This window comes from Vombatus ursinus, unplaced genomic scaffold, assembly GCF_900497805.2.
Source record: "Vombatus ursinus unplaced genomic scaffold, bare-nosed wombat genome assembly UNPS02010980.1, whole genome shotgun sequence".
In the NCBI taxonomy this organism is placed as follows: Eukaryota; Metazoa; Chordata; class Mammalia; order Diprotodontia; family Vombatidae; genus Vombatus; species Vombatus ursinus.
The window spans coordinates 250,449-272,125 of record NW_020950758.1 but is presented as its reverse complement, the minus strand read 5'-3'; the positions used below and the strand labels follow the sequence as shown (position 1 = coordinate 272,125).

Here is a 21,677-nt window from a genome sequence, read left to right as displayed (position 1 = left end):
GAGGCCCACTTCACCAGGATGGAGGGGGCCTGGAGTGGGGAGGCCCACTTCACTCGGAGGCAAAGACTCTGGTGGTCGAGACCGGTTCTCCCCTCCTCCCACAGCCACAGATTTGATCTTTTCCTCCAGCCACTCGAGGTAGTCAGGACACTCAGGCCCATCACAGTTGCAGTTGGGTGGCTTCATACCATGGCGGGCCAGTGCCAGGGCTGTCTGAAGGGTATCCAGGTCCTCTCCCCCTGCAGGATAACTCTCAGGGCCAGGTCGAGGACCACTGAGGTTGCTGCCACCCTCCCGGCTCATCTCCCGATTGAAGGTCTCATAGAGGCGGGTGCTGAGGGCCCCATAGGAGGAAACAGCTTCAGCCACTGCTGAGAAGGCCACGAGGTCATGGGCATCTTCTGGGTGGGCAGCATGAGCAGGGCTCGGGGAAGGTTCCCAATCAGGCTTCTGGTCGACCTGCCACACTCCTCCAACCCTCAGTAGTCCCGGCCCAGCCGGTTCTCCGGCCCCATTGACCGGGGCCCTGGGAGTATTCAGCCGCCGTTCCTCCCCATGGTACGCTGGCCCTGGGTCCATCCGGCCTGGGACGGGTCCATCAACTGAGCTTCCCTCCAAGCCTGTCTGGGGAAGGGGGTGGGGAGGAGAGGAGAACAAGAGAAGTAGGTGAGCCAGACTCCAAGCCTGTTGGTCTGTTACAGGTCAGAGCCAAACCCTGCCCGACATCCTGCCACTGTACACCCTACCCCCTGTAATTATTTCCAAAGGATGTACCACTTTTCCCCTCTGGGAAGAATGAAAACAGATCACATCTACAACTTGCGAAGTTTTCAATGTGCTTCACAAAAATGATGTGATTAGACTCTTACAAGCCCTGCAAGGCAGAAAGTGCAAGAATGAACCCTATCCCCTGCTTTACAGATGAGGATCAGAGATACAATGACTTGTCCAAGGTCACACAGCTGCTATGCATCCAAAGAGGATTTGTGCAAGGAGGACCTGAATGGGTCTTTCCCAGTCATTACATAGAGCTGGCTCTGTGCCTCCCCTCCTCCCAGTTTATTGAACCCCTAATCTTCTAAATCTCACTACCAACTCAATAGCCAAGAGAGGCTGTGGATGATCAAAATGCCAAATTGTAGTACTTGGATTTCTGCTTCTTGTATTCATGCAGTCTAAGTAGACTGATAAAAACCTTTGAAACTCCTAAGATGGGCCAATGAGAAGATCTCAGGGGTGGGGTGGGGGGTGGCGAGTAAAAATACCAAATGCCAAAGAGACTCTGGCCCTAAGTTTTGATGTTTGACAGAGAAAAAGAAAGCTAATTGGCCGTCCACTTGAACAGTCTAATGGATCCTAAAGCCAATCATGGGGAAGGGACAGGGGGAGAGGAGAGGAGGATTCTTGCTGACTTGGTGCCACAAGACAGCAAAGAGAACGCTGGGAAAGGAGTCAGGAAAATCTAGAGTCAAGTGTCGATGGGTACAGCCAGCTAGAAGATGCTTTAGAAGGCCATCTAGACCAACCCCTTTCATTTTACAAATGAGGAAACTGAGGCCCAGGGAGGTGAAGTGAACTTCCTAAGGTCACACACAGGACCGTGGGGCTAGAACCACAAGAGGCCTTGGAGGTTAGAGTCTGACCCCTCCCCCCTCATTTTCCAGATGAGGCAACTGCGGCTCAAAGAGTGACATCACTGGCCCAGGGTCACAAAGTGGCAGAGGAGGGATCTGAACTCTAGGCCCAACTCTCAGTCTTCTCCATCATGCTTCAGGATCCACTCAAATGACAGTTCTACAGGAGAGCCTTCCAAACAAATAGGGTTTTTAACAGACTCAGTGCTTTCAACTATTCATCATATGGCCGTGGCATCAGTTGCCTGCTCATCCTGCTCACCCTTCATTTCTCAATATCCTTCCAAAATAAAAATTTAAAAAAAGGAGAAAAACGCATCCAATCCAGTCTATCTCCAGCTATGATGAATGTGAAAACCATGGGAAGACTGACCAACTGATACAAAGTGAAACACACAGAACCTGGAAAACAACATACACAATGACTGCAGCTACGTCAATGGAAACACCAGCTAAATGGAATGCTTTACCGCTGAAATGACTTGAGCTTGGGGCCAAAAAAAGGGGAAGACTCAGTAGCTAGTTCTTCACAGCAGTGGGGGAGTGGTTGGTTGCCCCCCTCCCCCTAGGAAACATGGCAAATATTGTCCAGCTTGATTGAGGTGCTGATTCGTTTTGCTCATTTGTTCCTCTTCTTAAAAAAAAAAAATCTCTCTTCTAAGGGATGGCTCATGGAGGAGGGAAATGTTTGGGAATGAAAGTGATGTAAAAACAAAAAATGACAAAAACTTTTAAAAGGCAGTTGGATTCTGATTAATCTTGGTCTAGGGTGAACACACACTTGCCTCTCAGTATAAAATTGGGGGGAGCATATGGGAATGAAATGTTGCATACATACACCATTATATTTTGGTTGGTTTTGTCTTTTTTTTTTTAATTAGGTACATTTCAAAGGGAAATTAGGAGGAACATGAGGAGAAAAAGACAGAATGAAACACTTCCTCTTTCTCTGTAGAAAGTTAGGGAGTCAAAGGGTGGGATATTAGGAAGCACTTGAGAGAAGGGCAGGGAATCCCTCAATATAACAAGGAGCAGGTGCCCATGCAATATTGGCTGTGGAGTCTTCAAACCACTGGATCACTGAGGTCAGCCCTGATGACCACACAAGAGTCATCACCACGAGAGAAGAACCAATTTCTCAGCCAGGAGGTGAGGGATATCACTGTCCTGGACTTTTCCTGGTTGGTCCCAGCTACAGGAGCTGAGATCTCAGCACATGGAAGAAGCATATGTTTGTAGAAAGAATCCTGGATTGCAGGTAGAGTCCCATCCCTGGCTGCCCCTCCCACTCTGGGGGATCTGGGCCTTCTCCTTGAAGAACCTGCTAACTGGTCTGTAAGGGGAGGCAGGACTGAGGAAGGGCTACAAGATTCACCCAGCTTCCTTCCAGCTTTGATCATGATGCTAGAAGCATGTTTACTAAAGAATCAAGATGAGGAGTAGTAATTAGCAGATAATTTCTGTAGCAACAGAAAGGGAGGGTCAGAGCCAGGCACTGAATTCCTAGACCACAGAATCTCAGAGTTGGAAGGGACTTAGCCCAACCCATCTCAGAATGAGAATTTCCATGACACCAAATGGTCACTCAGCCTTCTACCTGTTCATTTCCAACATCAGGGAGCTCTTGAGGCAACCAGTTCTAATTTGGGGCCCGTCACAGTTACCAAGAGTCTAGAGTTTCTACCTTCAGCAGATACATCCGTCATCTGAAGTAATAACTCTGGATTTGTAAAATTTGGAAAAAGGTCTCTGGGACTCAGTTTCCTCTTCTGTAAAATGAGTACACTAATCCATATTATCTCTAAGGTTCCTTCTGGCTCCAAATCTATCGCTCTGTGTTACTGAGAGGCAAGCAGAGTTAGGCTCAACAAGGAAAAAAAATGCCCGACCATGCTGGCACACAATTACTGGCTTCAATGGGCAGAGTGCTTAATCATGTCTTCGTCTCATTGTAAAATGAGACAGTCAGGCCCCAAGATCACCAAGGCCCATCTCTGCTCTAACTCCTTGGGCAGAAGGACCCATCCACAGTTACTCAGCTTCTGTCCATCAGGATTTGAACTCAGGACGCCTGACCGAGAAGGCCATCAGCCCATCTCAGGTAGTCGGGCCGTAGAGGAAACAGAGCATTGGACTGGAGATTAGGAAGACCTGAGTTTGAATCCTGCCTCAGACACTTATTAGCTGCGTGACTCTAGGCCAGTCAACTAACGTCTCTCTGCTTTGGTTCCCTCATCTGTAAAATGAGAATAATAATGGCATCTGCCTCCCAGAGTTGTGGTCAGGATCAAGGGAGATAACACATGTTAAGTGCTCTGCAAACCTTAACTTGCTACTTAAATGTGAGTGATTATCATTCTTTGTCCCCACTCTTGTTTCGCCAGAGACAATTTCATCATAGAGTCTTGGGGAAGGGGCTTCAAAATCCCTCTATCAAACTGATAACTAAACTAGATTTCCCCTTATCTGACACAATCCTAACAAGGAAGGGGTCACTCAGTCTCTACTTGGAGACCTTGGGTGGGGGGAGCCCAGTAATCCTCAGGCAGCCCTTTCCTTATTTGCTTCCCCCCCCCCCCCCTTTCAGGCGGCCCCCCCTTCCCCCCACCCCAATGGGGCCCGGGCCCCCCCCCCCCCCCCCCCATTGTTCCCAGATCTGGTCCCTGAGACAAATTTAGTTGATAGGGCTTCAAGTAATTGACAACAACTCCCCCTCCATTCCTTAAAGGCTGGGCCTAAGCATCATTAGATTATCCTATTGTCCTGCTCCATCCCGGCTGCCCTCCTGGGGCACTCCCACAATCTCATTCATGTGCTTCCTAATCTGTGGCTCCCAGAACTAAGGGTGTCCCCCAGAGTGGCCTGCTCAGAAGAGAAGCCCACCGCCTGCATGTCTCCCCCTCTCCCCATCAACACACTCTTCCCCTCTTCAAGGCAGCCAAAGATGATGGATTTAGTGTGTGGTGGGGGCAGGGGTGGAGGGAGAAGAGTCCCTGCAAAGAACACCACCCTGGCTCCTCCTCTGATCCCTGAGATTCTCTAAGGGTTAATTCACAAGGGACCATTTCTCTGCCTTATGATAAGAGCTGAGTCAATTCAGACACAAGCCACTGCTCTGTTCTTTGTTCCTCTGGCAGAGAGCAAGGAGATCGCTATCGGAGGCCCTTTTGCTCAGCAGCCCCCAACCTCATCCATGTTCCCCAAACATCCAGCTTCCCATCCAGCCCCTCAAAAGGGAAGAGAAACCCCTTCCATTCTCTGAGCCCCCACTGGATGGAATCTACAATCCACTAGCTCCCTGTGCTTTATTAGGGCAGACTCCTAAGGGCAGCTCAATTATTCATCTGTTAGGAGAATACTCCTTTCTTGGGAACTGCTGATGAAATAAACCTCTCAGAGTGGAAAAGCACCTTTAGGAAAAGCTCCTTTCCCTACAGAGAAAGATGCTGTCTGCCTGGGTGTGAGGGTCTCTGTTGGGCTGTGGCCCAGGGGGCTGGCCCACTGGGAATTCCGAGCACATCAACCTGTGTGCTACCCGGGGGGTCCAGACGCTACTACATCTGCTACATTGTATCTGTTGTGCTATTGTAGCCTATGTGCTACATTGTCTCGGTTACATTATATCCTGTTTATTGAGTCCCCTCTAGGTATGAGCCCCCACATGAGAAGCTTCTCATGGCCACAAGGGAATATTTGGTAAATAGCTATTATCTACAGAAAGTGACCTCTCCAGGATTTATTTCCTTTCATATTGAATAGAGAAGAAAGGAAAATTTGCTGAAAATCAAGGAGTACAGGGCTGAAAAAAGTCTAGGAACCTCTAGATTTAGACCAGTGCCTTCCTTCTCCCTATGGCTCTAAGGCAGACACATTCTCCCCCACCCCCACCCCACCCCACCCCACTCCATTCCCATTCATACAACCAGATCCAGGTTATAGAACCTGCTTCACTAGCCTCTGCATCCCTGCTTTTCCTCTGCCCCCACCCTCCACATCCCTTTTCCAGCAGACCCACTTTAATCACAGGCCAGACTCAGCACCTCCCCCCCCCCCATACAAGCACATACACTTTCACTGAAGTTACAGGCCTCTCAGCCCAGCCTGGGCTCAGCTCCCCCTCTTCCCTTAGGGCAGCACCGCCTGCCTGGGGGAGGGGAGCAGACTGGGATGGGGGCGGGAAGGCAGCCGGGGCCCTCCCACTGGTGAAGTCTCTGCAGCTGTGTATACAAACCAAGAGTGTTCGAACACACCAAAATGCTTGTCCTAACCCAAACTTGGGCTATCTATCGCAGCCCCTTTCCTCAGTTCCCCTCTGGGGCTCGAACTCCTCCCACAGCTTCCAGTCACTCCAGAATGCACCGGCTTCCCTCTGCTCCGCCCCCCAAGGCCACCCCGAGATGAGAGCAGCCCCCACTCAGCCCACTCCAACAGAGCCAGGGTCTAGGGGAGGGACACTGTCCATATCCAATCTTTCCTTTCCTTGGTCACTCCCTCAGGTTGGGGGTGGGGCAGATCCCTGAAACCTGGGGCTGGAGGGATCCCGCCCCCCTCCCCTTCCCCAGGGGCTAGAAGAACGTGACAAGCCCCAGCTCTCTCCCAGCAGGGCTAAGCAGGAAGAGGCTGCAGCAAGCGACCAGAGGCACTTAAGCAGCTGCAGTCCCGCCCCCCGCCCCTGCCTCAGACTCGGCTGAAGGGGCCATTACCCTGGGCACCCCGGACACGTACCAACACGTACCAGCAGGTCCCCCGGCAGTGGTGGTGGCGTCCTCGGGGGAGGCTGGCCTGGCTCAAGGGTCCTGACTGGGGGCTGGGGAGAGGCAGGCTCACTCAGCCAGCACCCACAGCCCCAGCATGGCCCCAGCCCGGCCCAGCCCCGCCCTGCCCAGTCCCTCCCTCTCTCCCTCCCCCGCTCGATGCTAGCTTCCCTGCCCCCTCCCCAACCCTCTAAATTCGGCTAAGAGAATAAGGCGCAGAGAAGATTCGAAACCACCAAAACTCAAACGGGCAGCCCCCTCCTCCCCGCCGCCAACTTCTCTCCCAAGCTCTGCAGCCACATCTGTCCTCCATGACTTTCCCCCTGAGCACTGAGTGGCACTATAGAAAACTCTGCCTAGTCCGGAAAAGGTCCCAGCCTACTTTCAGGTAACCGAGCTCTTTAGATTGCTTTCAGTCACCCTTGTGCACAGCTCACTTTGTTTCCCTCCCCCCAGGCTTCCCAATCCCAAATAAGATCTGGGATTTGGTCACCTGGACAGTGTTATGCCAATTTGGCACAAAATACATCTTAGTTCCTTGTTGACTAGCTGTGGCATTCTATCACCTTTAAGGCACCCGGCCTCATCTGTCACCTGACAGCTACATATTCCACTCCAAAATGTGCACCCCTTCCCCATCCAGAACGGAGTAATTCCGGCAATCTAGAGACTTTAGTCTCTTTCACAAGATTCTAGAGCTGGGAGGGAGGTTATCTAAGTCATTTCACAAGAGGAAATCAGATTGGTCGCCCGACAATGCTTTTACTTCAGTAGTCAGACAGACCCCTGTGCTAGGTGGCCCCCCCCCTTCCAAAAAAAAAGGTCTCCCTCAGGCTCATCTTGGTGTGAGACGTAGGATTCCGCGTTCCGATCCAAGAAGCACTGATTAAAGGCTCTCCATGCGCGACTCACAATTCTAAATGATAACGACATCCAAGAGAAGTCAATGACTAGCGGCTCTCATTCCTACTTAGCGTGAAGGGGCAGAACCCGGCATCAGGAAGCCCTGAAGAAGGAGGTTTGTGGAAAAGCCACTGGATTTGTCAACTAAGAGAGCACTTTGGCTTCTACCCTAAGGTAGCCACTGATAAGAAAAAAGTCCCCATTTACTCCAAAATATCTACAGCAGCACTTCGTGATATCTAAGACTCAGATACAAAGTAGATGCCCACAGACTGGAGAACAGTTAAACAAATCGTGGTTCATGAATGTAATGGAATATTACTGTACTGTAAGAAATGATGTGTGTGATGGATATAGAGAAGCCCGAGAAGATCTATGAAAACTGATGCAGAGTAAAGAAAGCAGAGCTAAGAAAACAATATACACAGTGACTCCAACAATGGAAATGGAAAGAAAAACTGTGCAGCAGAAAATGTAAAGTAATGTAGCAAAGATAGAAAGACCAAGTGAGACTCTAATGAAGAGATGTGAGAAGACACCCCCAACCTCTGGATTCATGGAGAGGAGGTCCATGTGCACTGCACATTGCAGGTGTTTGGGGACTTTCTCAATGTACTGATCAGTTGCACTGACTCCCTCCCCCCTCCCCCTTAAAAAACACAATTTGGCATATGGGATGGCTCTTGGGGAAGGGGAGGGACACAAATGGGACACCTGATGATGTAAGAAACAGGAAACATCAATTTTTTTTTTTGAAGATCACTGATAACTTTGGAGAGAGCAGAGTGAGAGGAAAGAAGGTGGAGGCATGCATTGTAGACGACTGTCTCAAGGAGTTTATCCACAACAAGAGAGATATAGGATGATAGCAGGTATGGAAGGATCAGTGAGGTTTTGTCTTTTGGGTTTTTTTGTTTGTTTGTTTGTTTTTAAGATGGGGGGAAACATGAGCATGCTTAGCCAGGAGACAGGGAGACTGTAGATAAGTGAGAGCAGGGGCAATCTTCTGGAGAAGATGGGATGGAATGGGATTACCCATGCAGGCAGAGGGGCTAGCTCTGGAAAGGAGTAAGGCCCCTTCTTTGTGTAAGACAGGAGGAAAGACGGACAGAGGGGCAGAAGGTATTTGAGTGACAGAAGAGGAGGAAGAGGGGACAAGTAGGAGTTCATGGCAAATGGCCTCAAATTTTTTTCCCTGTAGAATATGAGGCAAAATTTTCAGCTGAAAAGGTGGAGAGGAGGGGAACCATGGGAGATTTGAGAAGGGATGAAAAGGTTTGGAAGAGCCACTTTGGAGACTGGGAGAGTGAGTTGATGAGGGAGCTGTAGTAGGATTGCCTAGCAGCAGTGAGGGTCCAGTTGAGGCTGTACAACATAAATTTATAGTAGACTCAGAGCAGTTGTGTGATCATTCAGTAACGTGTTGGGGCAAAAGCAGTGGAAGGTAGGAGTGATCCAACGCTGAGGCCTGGTTAGGTGCTAAATTTTTGCCACCTGAAGTGATGTATTGCACCCACTTCCTACCATTTCCCTGCTGAGTCTATATGAATCACTAAGTGTAGCCTCTTTAATTATAACTCTTCTGACATTTTTGCTGGCAATGTCCCCTCCTAAATAACCAGCATAAACCCCTCTATTTGCATAATAAATCACCCCAACTCAGCTAAGTTTGACACTTCCTTGCTAACTTGTGAGCTGAGTTCATATGAATAGCAGCCATAATGGGCATCTTGATTCCACTCCTGGATCCTGGTCTTTTTACAGACCCCATCCACAAGCAGAAGGCTTTTTGTTACATCTGCCAAATCCTGATCATCATTATTGTACAGGCCACTGCTCAGGGCTCTGGGAATACCCAAGGTTTCGAGTCCAGAAGTAGAATGGAGACCAATGATCACTGTCACATTTATAAGCACTTGAAGGTTTACAAAATGCTCTTCACAGCAACCTGTGCCGTCACTTAGCGCCATCATGATAATATCGTTGTCTGGACCATAGTCACACAGCTAGTTGTCAAGGTCAGAATTCAAATCCAAGTTTTGTGGTTCCATTTTCAGTCGGCCTCCCATTGTATCACACTGCTTCCTTACGAAAAGACTAATGGACATCATGGGCTCCCTCCCAATGACGGTAGCAAAGGCTCACTCTTCCCCTTTCAGCTCCATGCTTCCCTGCACGTTTCTTCTGCTCTGAGGCTCTCATCCTTTCCTGATCCCAACCCCTTAGTGACCCAACTAATCCCTACACTCTTTTCCAGGTTCCAGCCTCTTTCTCTCTTGTCCTGTTGCTTCTCGTGCCTGGGAAACCTCAATGTTGTGTTGTTACTATCACTACGGCCTCAATTCCTCCTCCCATGCTGCTGAATGAGGGTGGAGGAAGTCATTCACGGGAGCTGTCCACTTCAGATTTATATTGGAGAATCTCAACTGGGCCCGAGTGGCAGTAAAGTGCTTCCTTGGCTCCTCCCTAATTGATCTTGAATCAATCCCCCAGTGGTTGTTCCAAACCTTCCTTCTTTCTACCTGTTCAGGCCCGGACATTGGCATCAGTGAGAACATTACAACCATTTTCTTTGAGTTCTCCAAAACTAACCCTAACCCCAACCCCTTAACAGGAATCAGTCGACATGCATTTATTAAGCACCTGCTATATGTCAGACTCTGCTAGGCCCGGGAAACACATATATCAAAAAATGAAGCAACCCCTAGTGGGGAGAAAACATGTACAGACATGTCCAAGTATGTACTTTATGCAGATGCAGCTCTGTGGACTACATAACTAAGACTGTTCCCTCTGCCATGCACCCTGGATCCCATCTCCTCCTATCTTCTCCAGCAGATCAGCCACGACTCCCACAGCACTTATTTTGAGCTCTTTTCCCTCATCTCCACCTAGCTACTGACTCCTTCCCTGCTGACCAGAAACATGTGAAAGTTGTTCCCATTCCTAGAAAGCCCCTTTTCAGAGGTATCCTCTATCTCCTCCCCTTTCTTAGGCAAACTCCCAGAAAAATCTGTCTATATTTGTTGTCTCTGAAAGGGCCCCTGACCCTGACTTTTCCCCAGCCAAATCAAATGTTGCTTCTGCTCTAGATCGGGGCCAGCTGTCATTCATTCCACACAGAGGTGTTAATAGCTTCAAAGGCACTGAACTGATCTCTCTTCCACTCTATCCAGCCTTCTTATTTAGACAGAAGTTCAGAAAACATTTTGCCTCTATCTTTCTTTGCTCTTCACACAACTCTCGTAAAGGCAGCTGCTTTTATCCTCATATTATAAAAGGGGAAACTGAGGCTCAGAGAACAAAAGACTTGCCCAGGGTCTGTCAGTCAGTAAACATATATAAACACTGGGAGAGGCAAAAGACAGTCCCTGTCCTATAGAAGTTCAGTCTAGTGAAGAAGACAACAGGCAAATCACTATAAACAAGGTCCATACAAGAGGGATCAGGAAAGGCTTTCGGGTCTGGTGCGAGTCTGAAACTCCAGCTTCCTGACTCCCAGTCAAGTGCTCTGCCCACCTCTATACCGAACACCTACATGGTACCGTGGAGAAGACACTGCTGGACTTGGAACCAAGAATAACTGAGTTCTAATCCTGCCTTACACACTTACAGGCTGTGTGACCCTGAACAAGTCACTTGACCTCTCTCAGACTCAGTTTCCTCCTCCGGTAAAGGAGAGAGTTAGACTCAGTGGCCCCTGCTATTCCCTTCCAGTGCTAAGTTTGACACGAATGAGTGGCAATCCCAAGCAATAGCCCCCAGGTCACAGTGGGATCCCTTACTGCTCTGTCCTATAGGGCAGCAGTCAGGACGGTGAGGCAGTGCCATAGTACACAGAGTGCTGGGCCTGGAGGCAGGAAGACTTCTCCTCCTGAGTTCAAATCTGGCCTCAGATACTTACTAGCTGTGTGACTCTGGGCAAGTCACTTCTCCCTGTTTGCCTCAGTTTCCTCATCTGTCAAATGAGCTGGAGAACGATATGGCAGACCACTCCAGTAGAGGGTCACAAAGAGCCAGACACAACTGGAAACAACTGAATAACAAAAAGTGCAGTACTTTCCTGGAAAACTGGTCCCGTTCAGAATCACCTCACACCTTCACATGCCATATCCGCGGTCCATCCAGAGGGGGCTGCTAGTGCCACAGGACAGCTCCCATTTTCAGGGTCACTGAATCAGCCTCTCCACCAGATTCCCCCAGAGTTACTCCCCAACCGACCCAGAAGCCCAGCAGCGGCGCTGAGGCCATGGCAGAGAGTGGGCGTGAGCTTCAGTATTAGAGGAGACCTGGGACAGAATCCCAATGCTGCTACTTTACGGGGTCCTTGTGAGGCCTGGTCTCGGTGAGCCTAATTGTAGTTCAGGCTGCTCACAGATGGTTTTCTTGCACTTGGTGTCATCCCGTTTCTCAGGCCTCCCTCATCTGGGGAGTGGCTTGGGTTAAATGTGGCTTCTAAAGCAGTGAAACCTTCTGACATTACCCCAGTCTGAATCCCCTCCCTCCAGGCCTCAACGAAGACTGAATAAAAGTGATTTGTCCTCACCATATTAACACACGCATCCCCTTACATTCAGATTCTTTCAGGAGGAAAGCCGCTGAAAAGAGGAACTCTGTGATGAGACTGAAATTGGCCTCATCTAGCTGCTAGCACCTTTCCCCTAAATCCAGATTTAGTTAGCAGAGGGAAGGGCACAAGTTAAGAGTGTTTAAATGGGCAGTGCCGCATCTGGGCTGCTCATGTGCCAATTTCCTGGAGAACGGCTGGACAAATGGTACAGAATGTTACTATATCAATCAGAAGAAAGGCCTCATCTGAAAAATTCAGAAAAACTTGGGAAGACTTGCACTGGACTGATGCAGAGGGAAGTAAGCAAGGCCGGGGGAAGAATTTACACAACGACCACATGATGTAAAAGGAAAACAACATGGAAAGACCTTAGAAAAGGAAAGAGAAAAAAGACACCAGAAGCCTTCCTACTCAATAGTCATGGGTGCTTTTTCTTTCATTGATTCAAGAGGACTTAAATTCTGAAAAAAAAAAAAACTGCATTAAAAATATTCTTATGTTAACTTTACAGTATAGTGTAGTGTTCTTTCTCCATGCCTGCCCTTCAGCTCACCACAGCCTCCCCACCACCACCAAAAAAAAAAAACCAAAACACAAAAAAACCCTAAAAATAAAAACCCTCCATGTGAAAGCAGAGCACTCAATGTGTCTATCTTCCGTCAGTCCCGTGCTTACATACCGCATGTCTATCCCTGGCCCCTGTGTGTCCCCTGTGCTCTCCCGTCCATGCACGTCTGTGTCTGCTCACCACCTTCTTGGTTCCAAACAGGCTCCCAGTGGCTGGCCTGACCCCCGGTGTTTCTCTTGCTCTCGGCTTCTCTGTCCCCGGCTCCCATGTGTCCTTGAACCCTATGCCAGCCCCCTTCCTTTTGCTGTTCCCCCCCTTCCTGCCTCCCTCCCGTCTTTCCTTCCCTATGTCTGTGGGCAAATTCACATTATATAAAAAATCACTTTATGTAGAGCTCTGCAAAATGATCCTCTAAAAAAGATAGAGAGAGAACTATCTGTAATAATATTTAGTCATAATTATTATTAATAAACATTTTCAAAGGGCTATTTATTAATAATTATTTAAAAATCCTAGATGAAATCTTATATGTCTCCCAGTCCAGGCCCTTTGTTTTACGAATGGGGAAACAAAGGCAGAGAAAGAATAATTTGACCAAGGCCACCCAAATTCAAAGGCAGGTTATCTGACTCTAAAGCTAACTCATTCCCCATGGAGTATTCTGCTCAGACACTCAGCCCAGTCCCCAAAGAGCAAAACACAGCAAGGGATTCTCTCTGTGTGGTGAAGACAATTGGGTGATTTGTGCCTACTTTCCAGATGGCAAAGGTTTGGGCCTTTTCTTCATCCAACTTGTACCCATGTACCTAGCTCCAAACGTCACTAAGAGCAGCCCAAGATGCTTGATCAGCCAACTGTGTTTTCAAAGAATACTCCTTGGCCCCAAGTGGCCTTTCTAGTCTCACCTGCCCCTATGCCCAGCCTTGAAGGCCTAGCTGGGGAGAAAGAATACAAGACCCTTTGATTGACTCCCCCCCCTTTCCCATATACCCCTCCTCCAAGAGGCCAAAGACAGAGAGAAGAAAAATTCCTATATGGACCAAACTACTTAGAAGAGCATTCTTTGGGGGGGAGGGGGGTTGAAAAGAACTAAAAGGAGGGCACAGTGGCTAGAGAGAAAGTCTTGGAGGGGCAGCTAGGTGTGCAGTGGAATGGGGCTCTGGCCTTGGAGTGAGGAGGACTTGAGCTCAGATCTGGCCTCAGACACTTGACACTTTCTAGCTGTGTGACCTTGGGCCAGTCATTTAACCCCATATGCCTCTCACACACAAAAAAAGTCTTCAAGCCAAAAGACCTGGGTTCAAGGTCCACCACTGATTTGTGTACTGGCTATGTGTACTGGCTATTTCCTTTTCCTGAGGTATTTCTGAAGGTGATGAGGTAGTAAGAGGAAGTGCCTAGCGCCAGCACTCCCAGGCTCTACCTCATCCATCTGCCTCTGTCATTAGTAGACACCCTGCCCAGCCCCCACCCCACAACTCTTAATCCCACTCTTTTCCTAGGCCTTAGTCATCTGACTTCCACTGCCTGACCCCTCTGCACTGCTCCCTTCCACAAGCAAAGCCAGAGGAAGAAATAGTCTCCAGTGTATCACTAGTACAGCTCAGACCAGATTAAAATGTAACCAGGAAATGTTTAACAAAGTAAATAAAAATACAATGCAACAGAGATAATGTTAATTTGAAGTTTTCTAAGTTAACATGCCCCCACAGGGATCTGTTTCTATTTGTTTGACACCACTGCCCCAAGCCCAACCAAACTAGTGAAACTTCTCCCTTTTCCTCTCCCAATAGAGGTCACAGGGTCCTAGATTTAGAGCTAAAGGGGTCCTTTGATCTCATTTAGTCCAACACTCCCATTTTATAGCCAAGGAAACTGAGGTACATATAGAGAACAAGGAAAATACCAAGAGTCACACAGAGTTGGAAGGGCTGAGACAAGCCTCCACCTGAGCTCCTCTGATCCAAACCAACCTCTTTCCAAAACAACCACCGAATGTTTCCCCAGACCTGACCAAGATGCAATGCTTGTCTTCAGGGGTGGCAGACACACTGCCTCAGCCCTGCTCAGCTCTTCATTTGGGGCTGACAGGGAGTGAAAATGTGTGGATTCAAATCCAGGCTCTGGTGAGAAATAATTGGACATGCAACTTAGATGAGTCACTTAAATGCTTTGTCCCTCAGTTTCCTTCTATGAAAAAGAGGTTAGCTATTGGCTCAGACCATCAAATTAAGCTCCTTTCTAGCTCTGATGCTCTACGTAGATCACATCTGAAAAACAAACTCTTGCCCCCCACTTTTCCAAGCCCTGACCCAGGCCAGAGAGTCTCCAGACAGGATGGCCACTCTACAGAGCAGCAGCTGGGCCACACCTAAGACAGTAATCTGGGCAGTTCTCCAACCAGGTTACTCCCAAGGGAGAGCCAGTGGTCAGACCGGTTTGGGAAACCCTTGTCCTCTCTTTCCCCCGTGTGATTGTTTTGGTGCCGAGCCGACAGGAAGCCAGCCTGGAATCCCCTCAGAAGAAAGGTGCTAGCACAGAATGACAGCTAGGACTTTTGGAAACAGAAGGGTAGATAAAGGGCAGGAGAGGAATATCTCCTGGATGTGTCAGCTTTAGAACCAGGATGCCCCACCACCTGTTAGCAGCCCACTCTCTGTCCAAGGGTCTCCTGGCACGGAGAGCTCGGTACTCACAAATGAGATAGTGGGTCCCCCTTCCTCAGCTATTTATTCCCTGGGTGGCCTCAATTTCCTGATTTGTAGAGTCAGGTTTGGACACAAGGCAGCTGTCTCTGCCACTGTCTATGTGACTTTGGAAGAGTCCCTTTGGGTCAAGTCAACAAGTATTTATTAAGAGCCTAGCAGACGAAAACAAAAACAGCACTGTCTATTAAAGTCTTCGTAGCCTAATAGGGGAGACAGCTTGCAAACAAGTGTGCATAAACAACATGTAGACGAGATAAATGGAGATAATCTCAGAGGAAAGGCACTATGATTAAGGCCTGGGAATGGCTTACTGCAAAAGGTGGGACTTTCACTGAGACTTGAAGGAGAGCCAGGAAATGGAGATGAGAGAGAGAGCTCCAGCCATGAGAAAAAGGCCCAGAGTCAGGAAAGGGAGCGTTAAGTTTGAGGAACAGCAAAAATGCTCTCTATCAACAGATCGCAGAGTATGTAGGGGACGGCACTTAGAATTAAACTGGAAAGGTGAGAAGGAGACAGGTCAGAAAGGGCTCTCAAAGCCCAATGTCCTTCTTCTATACCTCAGTTTCCTCTTCTGTAAATGGAGGGGCTTGTACTAGATGGTCACTGTGATTCATTCTAGCCTGACTGAATTCTGGGAGCTTGAGATTTCAGCGAATAAGCTTCAGGACAGCACTGGAGTCTCAGGGTGCCCCCCCCCCAAGGGGATCACAGAACCATAGGCTGGAACGCTAGGCCAAACCCTTCATTTTACAGTTGAGGAAACCCACAAATGTAAACTGACTTGCTCAAGCCCATGTAGGTTGCAAGCGGCATTGGTGGGATTCCAAAGCAAGTTGTCTGATCCCCAATCTTGTGCTATTTCTACCCTAACAGCAATACACTTTATTTAGCACACAGACTGAACACATTTTAAGGATGACAAAGCCCTTTACCTCTTTCATTATTTTGGCTTTACAGATGAGGAAACTGAGACTCAAAAAGTGATTTTCCCAAGATTGTATTTGAAGCAGGCTCCAGACTCCCATCGAGATCAGCACTCTGCCCACAACTAGCCACTGCCAGGCACTATTTCTATACCAATTATAGAGGTCAGCTCAGCTGGCCCTCCCAGTGACCCAAGGAAGAGCCCCCAGGGATTATTACTCTTCTCCACATGAGGAAACGGGGTCAGGTTTCCTTGACCCTGAGAGCCATCTTCTATGTACCAACCAGCTCCATTCCTCTGTGGGTCAGTAAGCTGAAGGGAGGCTCCCTTCTCTAAGTGGTGAACAGCTGGCATGGACACAGAGCAGCCAGGAAAATGTAGCAAGAGCTCTGGAGTTAGCTTCCTCTCCTTTCCTCTTTTGTGATCACTTCCCTTTCCTAGGAGCCTGGCCGAAAGGCTGTGGGCTGCAATCTCTCTTTGCACAGGCTGTAGTCACTTACTCCCTGGTGTGTGTGTGTGTGTGTGTGTGTGTGTGTGTGTGTATGTCTGTGTCTGTCTGTCTGTCTCTCTCACACACACGGAAGGCAGTCATGTTACCCTAACCAAGAGCACAATTAAGCAGTAATCTCTCTCTCACTGATGTAGGGTGTGGATGCAGAAACTTAGACCCAGAGTGCAAACACGAACACACACCCACACACAGCTTAAACCTGTATACACATGCAGACTCTCTGAAGAGAAAGCCACACAGCCAGATCCACCCACATCCTGCATGCACACACAAGTACCAGGCGTGACCACCATGCCAAAGGCCCGACTGGACAACAAGCACACCAGAACTTCAACCCAAATCAATGCCGCTTGATATCTAGTGGTCCCCTTAAAGGATCTATGCTTCTTCCTCTAACAGGACCCCGTGGCAGCTGTCCAGCCTTTTACCATGTTCTTTAGAAGCAGAAAACACACAACTGAGAGCGCTCTTCTCATCACTTCATCATCTCAAAGGCTCTTCCAGCTGGACCATCCACCCACTTTAGGGCACAGGGGCCATCTCCCAAGATTCAATCTATTCTCAGTGGAGGGCAAGGAGCATGACCTGTTTCTAGACTGTGGCTCTCCAAAATGAATGACCATGCTACAAGAACAATACTCATGTGGGTGTGAGCTGTTTCCTATTTGTTACTCAAATCTGGCTTCTAATCACATCTCTTGTCCACAAGACTGCAGGGCAGCCTCTGGGGCTCATCTGCCTGGACACCAACCTGGGTTCACATACCTCCTGCAGCAGGTCCCTACAAGCCTGGACTGGGCTGGATTCAGCTCAGGGCAGCCCCACTCTGCTCTCTGCTCCTGGGATACTGCCACAGCCAGAAGAGAAGGGGAAGCACAAATGAGGAACCAGAGGGAATCCGGGGGCTTCTGGAGCAAGGGGGCAGATGCCAGGGAACTCCCTCAAAGCTGTTTTGAGAAAAGAACTAATTCCTAGTTTGGAATTCCCTTCAGAACCAGTTAGCAAGCCAGATACAGAAAGGAATAGGGAATATGAGTTCTGATATTCAATCTGTGGCCATGGGAGACAGTAGCCACCTCTCTGCCACCACCCAGGAAGGGGCTACCTCCTTCACTTGAGAAGGGACAGAGCACTGGTAGGGGGTCCTCCCTACAAAAAAAAAAAAAGGCTTGCGTTTGCATCATTGCTCAGTTATTGATGGTGTGAAAGGTAACCACACACTTCTCCCTGGGCTTCAGGCAGCAGATAAATCACCATCATCATCATCATCACTATCACCATCACCATCCACTATGGGGTGGGTCAGGAGAAAGAATGCTGGATTTGGAGTCAAAGAATCTGAGTTCCAATCCAACCATGGCCCATATTACCTGGATAAGTCACAATCAATGGGAATAGATTTATGGTTCTATGTACAACTTTCTTTTTCTCTAACTTCTGGGTATACAGAAATGCCCATATTTAATGATGTTTATCAAGGACACAAAAATATATTTTTCAAGTGAAACATCAGTGTTAGACTGGATGATCCCAGAAGCCCCATGACCCCAGGACCACTCTGAGCCTCAATGTCCTCATCCATAAAGTAAGAGAGTGGACTAGATGGCTTGAGGTCCCTTTCACCTCAGAACCTAAGTCTCCACGAACAATAATAGCAATCATTTGAACAGCAGCAGGTGCCAGCCATAGGACTTTAAATAATGCAAGTCTCATTACAACCATGAGGAAGCTACTAAAGGTATTATTAGCTTCACTTTCATGGTGAGGAAAGTGAGACCCAGAGATGCTGAGCAACTAGTCCAAAGGCACAGCGATTTCACCCTGCCTTTTCCTGACTCAAGGAAAAACACTATTCATTACATTATTTCCTCATCTGCCAAGTGAGAGGCTTAGATAATCTCCATGGTTCCTTCCAACTCTATAACTCAGTGATTCTGTGAAGTCTTTCCCCCTACATTAGGGACAAACAAGGTCCTGGAATGATTTCTCCTAATCGTGATTAATAGTGCTGTAAGCCATGAGTGGGCAGTGCCACTTCCATTCTGGACTGTGAAAAAACATAGGGAGGGGTGGGATGCTTTAAGATGAGCTGGTCAGTCAGAGGAGAGAGAGACCCAAGCAAGTGGGCTCCCTCCCCAATGCTCACAAGGAAGCCTAAGCTTACAACCCAGATTGCCAGGAATTGATGATGAAAAAAGATTAAAAAGTGAACCAACACCTGTAGGAAGGCCTGTGGGAAGACAGGGACACTATTTTAAGAGCTGTGGAATAACTGAAACATTCCAGAAGGCAGTGACCAAGCATGACACCTACCTTTTGAGAAGGAGGTGCAGAATGACTGGAAGCCCGGGATAAAACATACAGTTTAAGACATGACCGAAATGTCAAATTGTTTCACTTGACTATATTAATTTAGTGAGCATGGGGGAAGGGATTTTGTGAATTATTAGGTAGAGTTGGAGATACAGGAGGGAAAAAAAAAAAGAGGAAAGAGGAGAGTACCAATTAGCCATGACAGGGAAATGGCTAAATAAATTTTGACAACAAATGCATTAGAACGTTACTGTGCAAAAAGAAGTAACAAATTTGATGAAGAAAACAAAAAGCTTAGAAAGACTACCATGAACTGATACAGAGTGAAGGAAGCTAAACCAAGACCACAGTATACACCAGGATGGCAACAATGTAACTGGGAAGAGTAAATGCCAAACAATTGAAAACGAATGTTACAAAATTACAAAGAACAAGCCCAAAGAAGAGAGAGATGAGAAGATTCCCTGCTTCCCAGCTCCTTTACAGATGTGGAGGAGGGGGGTGGGGGGGTATGAGATGTGGAACATTGTATAAATATTCAGGCTTTTTTCCAAAGTATTGGTTAATTTGGCTGATTTTCTTTTAAAAATTCTTTGTTCTATGGCATGACTCTCTGAAAGGGGAAAAGAAAGAGAGATGGGAGGGGGAGATGCTAGTAAAACTTCTTTGAAAAAGAAAAGATCAATGAAACATTTTAAACAAAGACAAAAAAATTAAAACGTTCAGAAGGGGACACAAAACAGGGTAATTCTGTTACTTCTATTTAAATGTAATATACACTTATTAAAAATCTGACCCTAAGTGGAATTCCCACTTTTAATAGATTTTTTTCTACCCTGTATGCGGAAATGTTCGTGTTGGTTGATAATTGTTTTTAATAAAATTTTAAGAGTAAAAGAAAATTTAAATTAAAAAGAAAATCAGGAACCAAGTGAGAAAAGTGAGTGTTCACATCCTTTCTTTAGCCAATGATCCCACAACTAACCACAGAAGCCAAGGAGGGCAAAGGTCCAAGAACAGTCCCATCTCTATCAAAATCATTAGGGTTGAACTTGTATGGAAGCAAAGACCAAGAAGAGGGTGGGTGAGGAACATCTAAGGAACACAAAGAGCACAGCAGTGACGTAACCGGGAGGGGAGGAGGTCCCTCAGACAGTAATAGAGCCACACTCCTACAGAAATAAAGGACCAGAAATAAATGGGGCCTACTCAAATTGGGAGTGGCTAAAGAAACTGCAGGACATGAATGACAGCTGTAATAGAATGCCATCCCTGTAAGAAGCAATGAATAGGGAGAATTCAGAAAAGCATACGGAAGGCTTATGAGAAACTGATGCAAAATGAAGTAAGCAGAACCAGGAAAACAATATATACAATGACTTCAAGCAAGTAAATGGAAAGAAAACCCCCCACTGTATAATAATAATGACCAAGCTTGTCACAGAACAAATGAGAATGTACCTCCCTGCATTCCTTGTATAGGTGTAAGGAATACTGCCTATACTGTTGACCAGGTTCGTATGTTGGTTACTAGTAGAAATATACATTTCTTAAGCACCTACTATGTTCCAGGAACCATAAGCATCAAGGATACAAAAAATGGCAAAAGACAGTTCCTGCCTTCAAGAAGCTTACAACCTAATGGTTGGTTTTGCTGAACTGCCTCTCCACTCACTCCCATCCCCCATGTTAGAAGAGAGAACTCTCTGGGACAAGGAAAAAGGAAGATATACTAGGAAATATAAAAACAAGAAATCAATCTAATGTTAAGATATCAAAATTAACATTTTTCCTAATTCTGAGGCTAGCCCCTTCTCTCTTGGACTATTTCACTTCTAATCTTTGGAGAAGACTCCCTTTGCAAAATAGTTCCAGCAGGCTAGGATGGATGGATGGATGGATGGATGGATGGATGGATGGATGGATGGATGGATGGATGGATGGATGGATGGATGGATGGATACATAAAGCATTTATTAAGCACTTACTGTGTGCCAGGCACTTTGCCATGTGAATATATATTGGAATGTAAGCTTGGGCTGCTGCTTGGCTAACAGGGGGCCCCATTACTTGGGCCCCTCTCTCCTTTAATCTGGTTATCTTAACAACTATCCCCCTCCCCACATCTTGGCACTAGTCAGTCTATCAGTGTTGTTTCCCACTCATTTTCTAGGCTACCTACGCAAGTCACACTTAGGTAAACAATGACCAAGCTTGACTCCCAACAACTTCAGAAAAAATGTACCTCCCTCTTAAGCACAAAGGTGGTGAACTACAGATAGAGAATGGGGCACATGTTATCAGGCATAGTCAATGTGTCCATTGGTTTTGCTACAGTGCATTTTTTAGTTACAAGGCAGAATTCCATTGGCAGAAGAACAGGAAGTTATTTTGAAGTATCAGCAATAAAATAATAATTTTAAAAACCAAATGAATGTTAAAACAAGAATCCCCATCTTAAAAAATGAGAAGTGGACTCTGACCACAGTGGGCTCCAAGTGAAGCAGAAACAGGAAGGGTGTTCCAAACAGCAAAAGGAGAATCAGGAAAGGTCAGATGTGTTAAAAATGGACTAGATTGAAGCAGAAAGATCAGCAGCCCCTGAGAAAGGAGCCAGTCACTCCAAGAATTTGGAAGAATTTCCATATTGCTTCTAATATAGACTCACCCCCCATCACAAATGAAATCTCTTGGAAAGGAAAATACACTGAAAAGTTTCCATATAAAAATATGGACTCTGAAGTTCAGAAAAGATGAGCAATTCAAGAGGGGTTGGAAATAGGACCCTTTC

General features: G+C 47.3%; 1 protein-coding gene across 1 annotated transcript in view; it reads right to left on the bottom strand.

Annotated features, from left to right (window-relative positions):
• The window catches only part of TET3 (tet methylcytosine dioxygenase 3), a 133,694-nt gene that overhangs the window by 53,062 nt on the left and 58,955 nt on the right, over positions 1-21,677 (bottom strand). The window contains exon 3 of the mRNA XM_027855621.1: positions 1-624. This exon is cut by the window's left edge and continues 1,597 nt beyond it. Within this exon, the coding sequence (XP_027711422.1) occupies positions 1-624 (624 nt within the window). The remainder of the gene's footprint in view (positions 625-21,677) is intronic.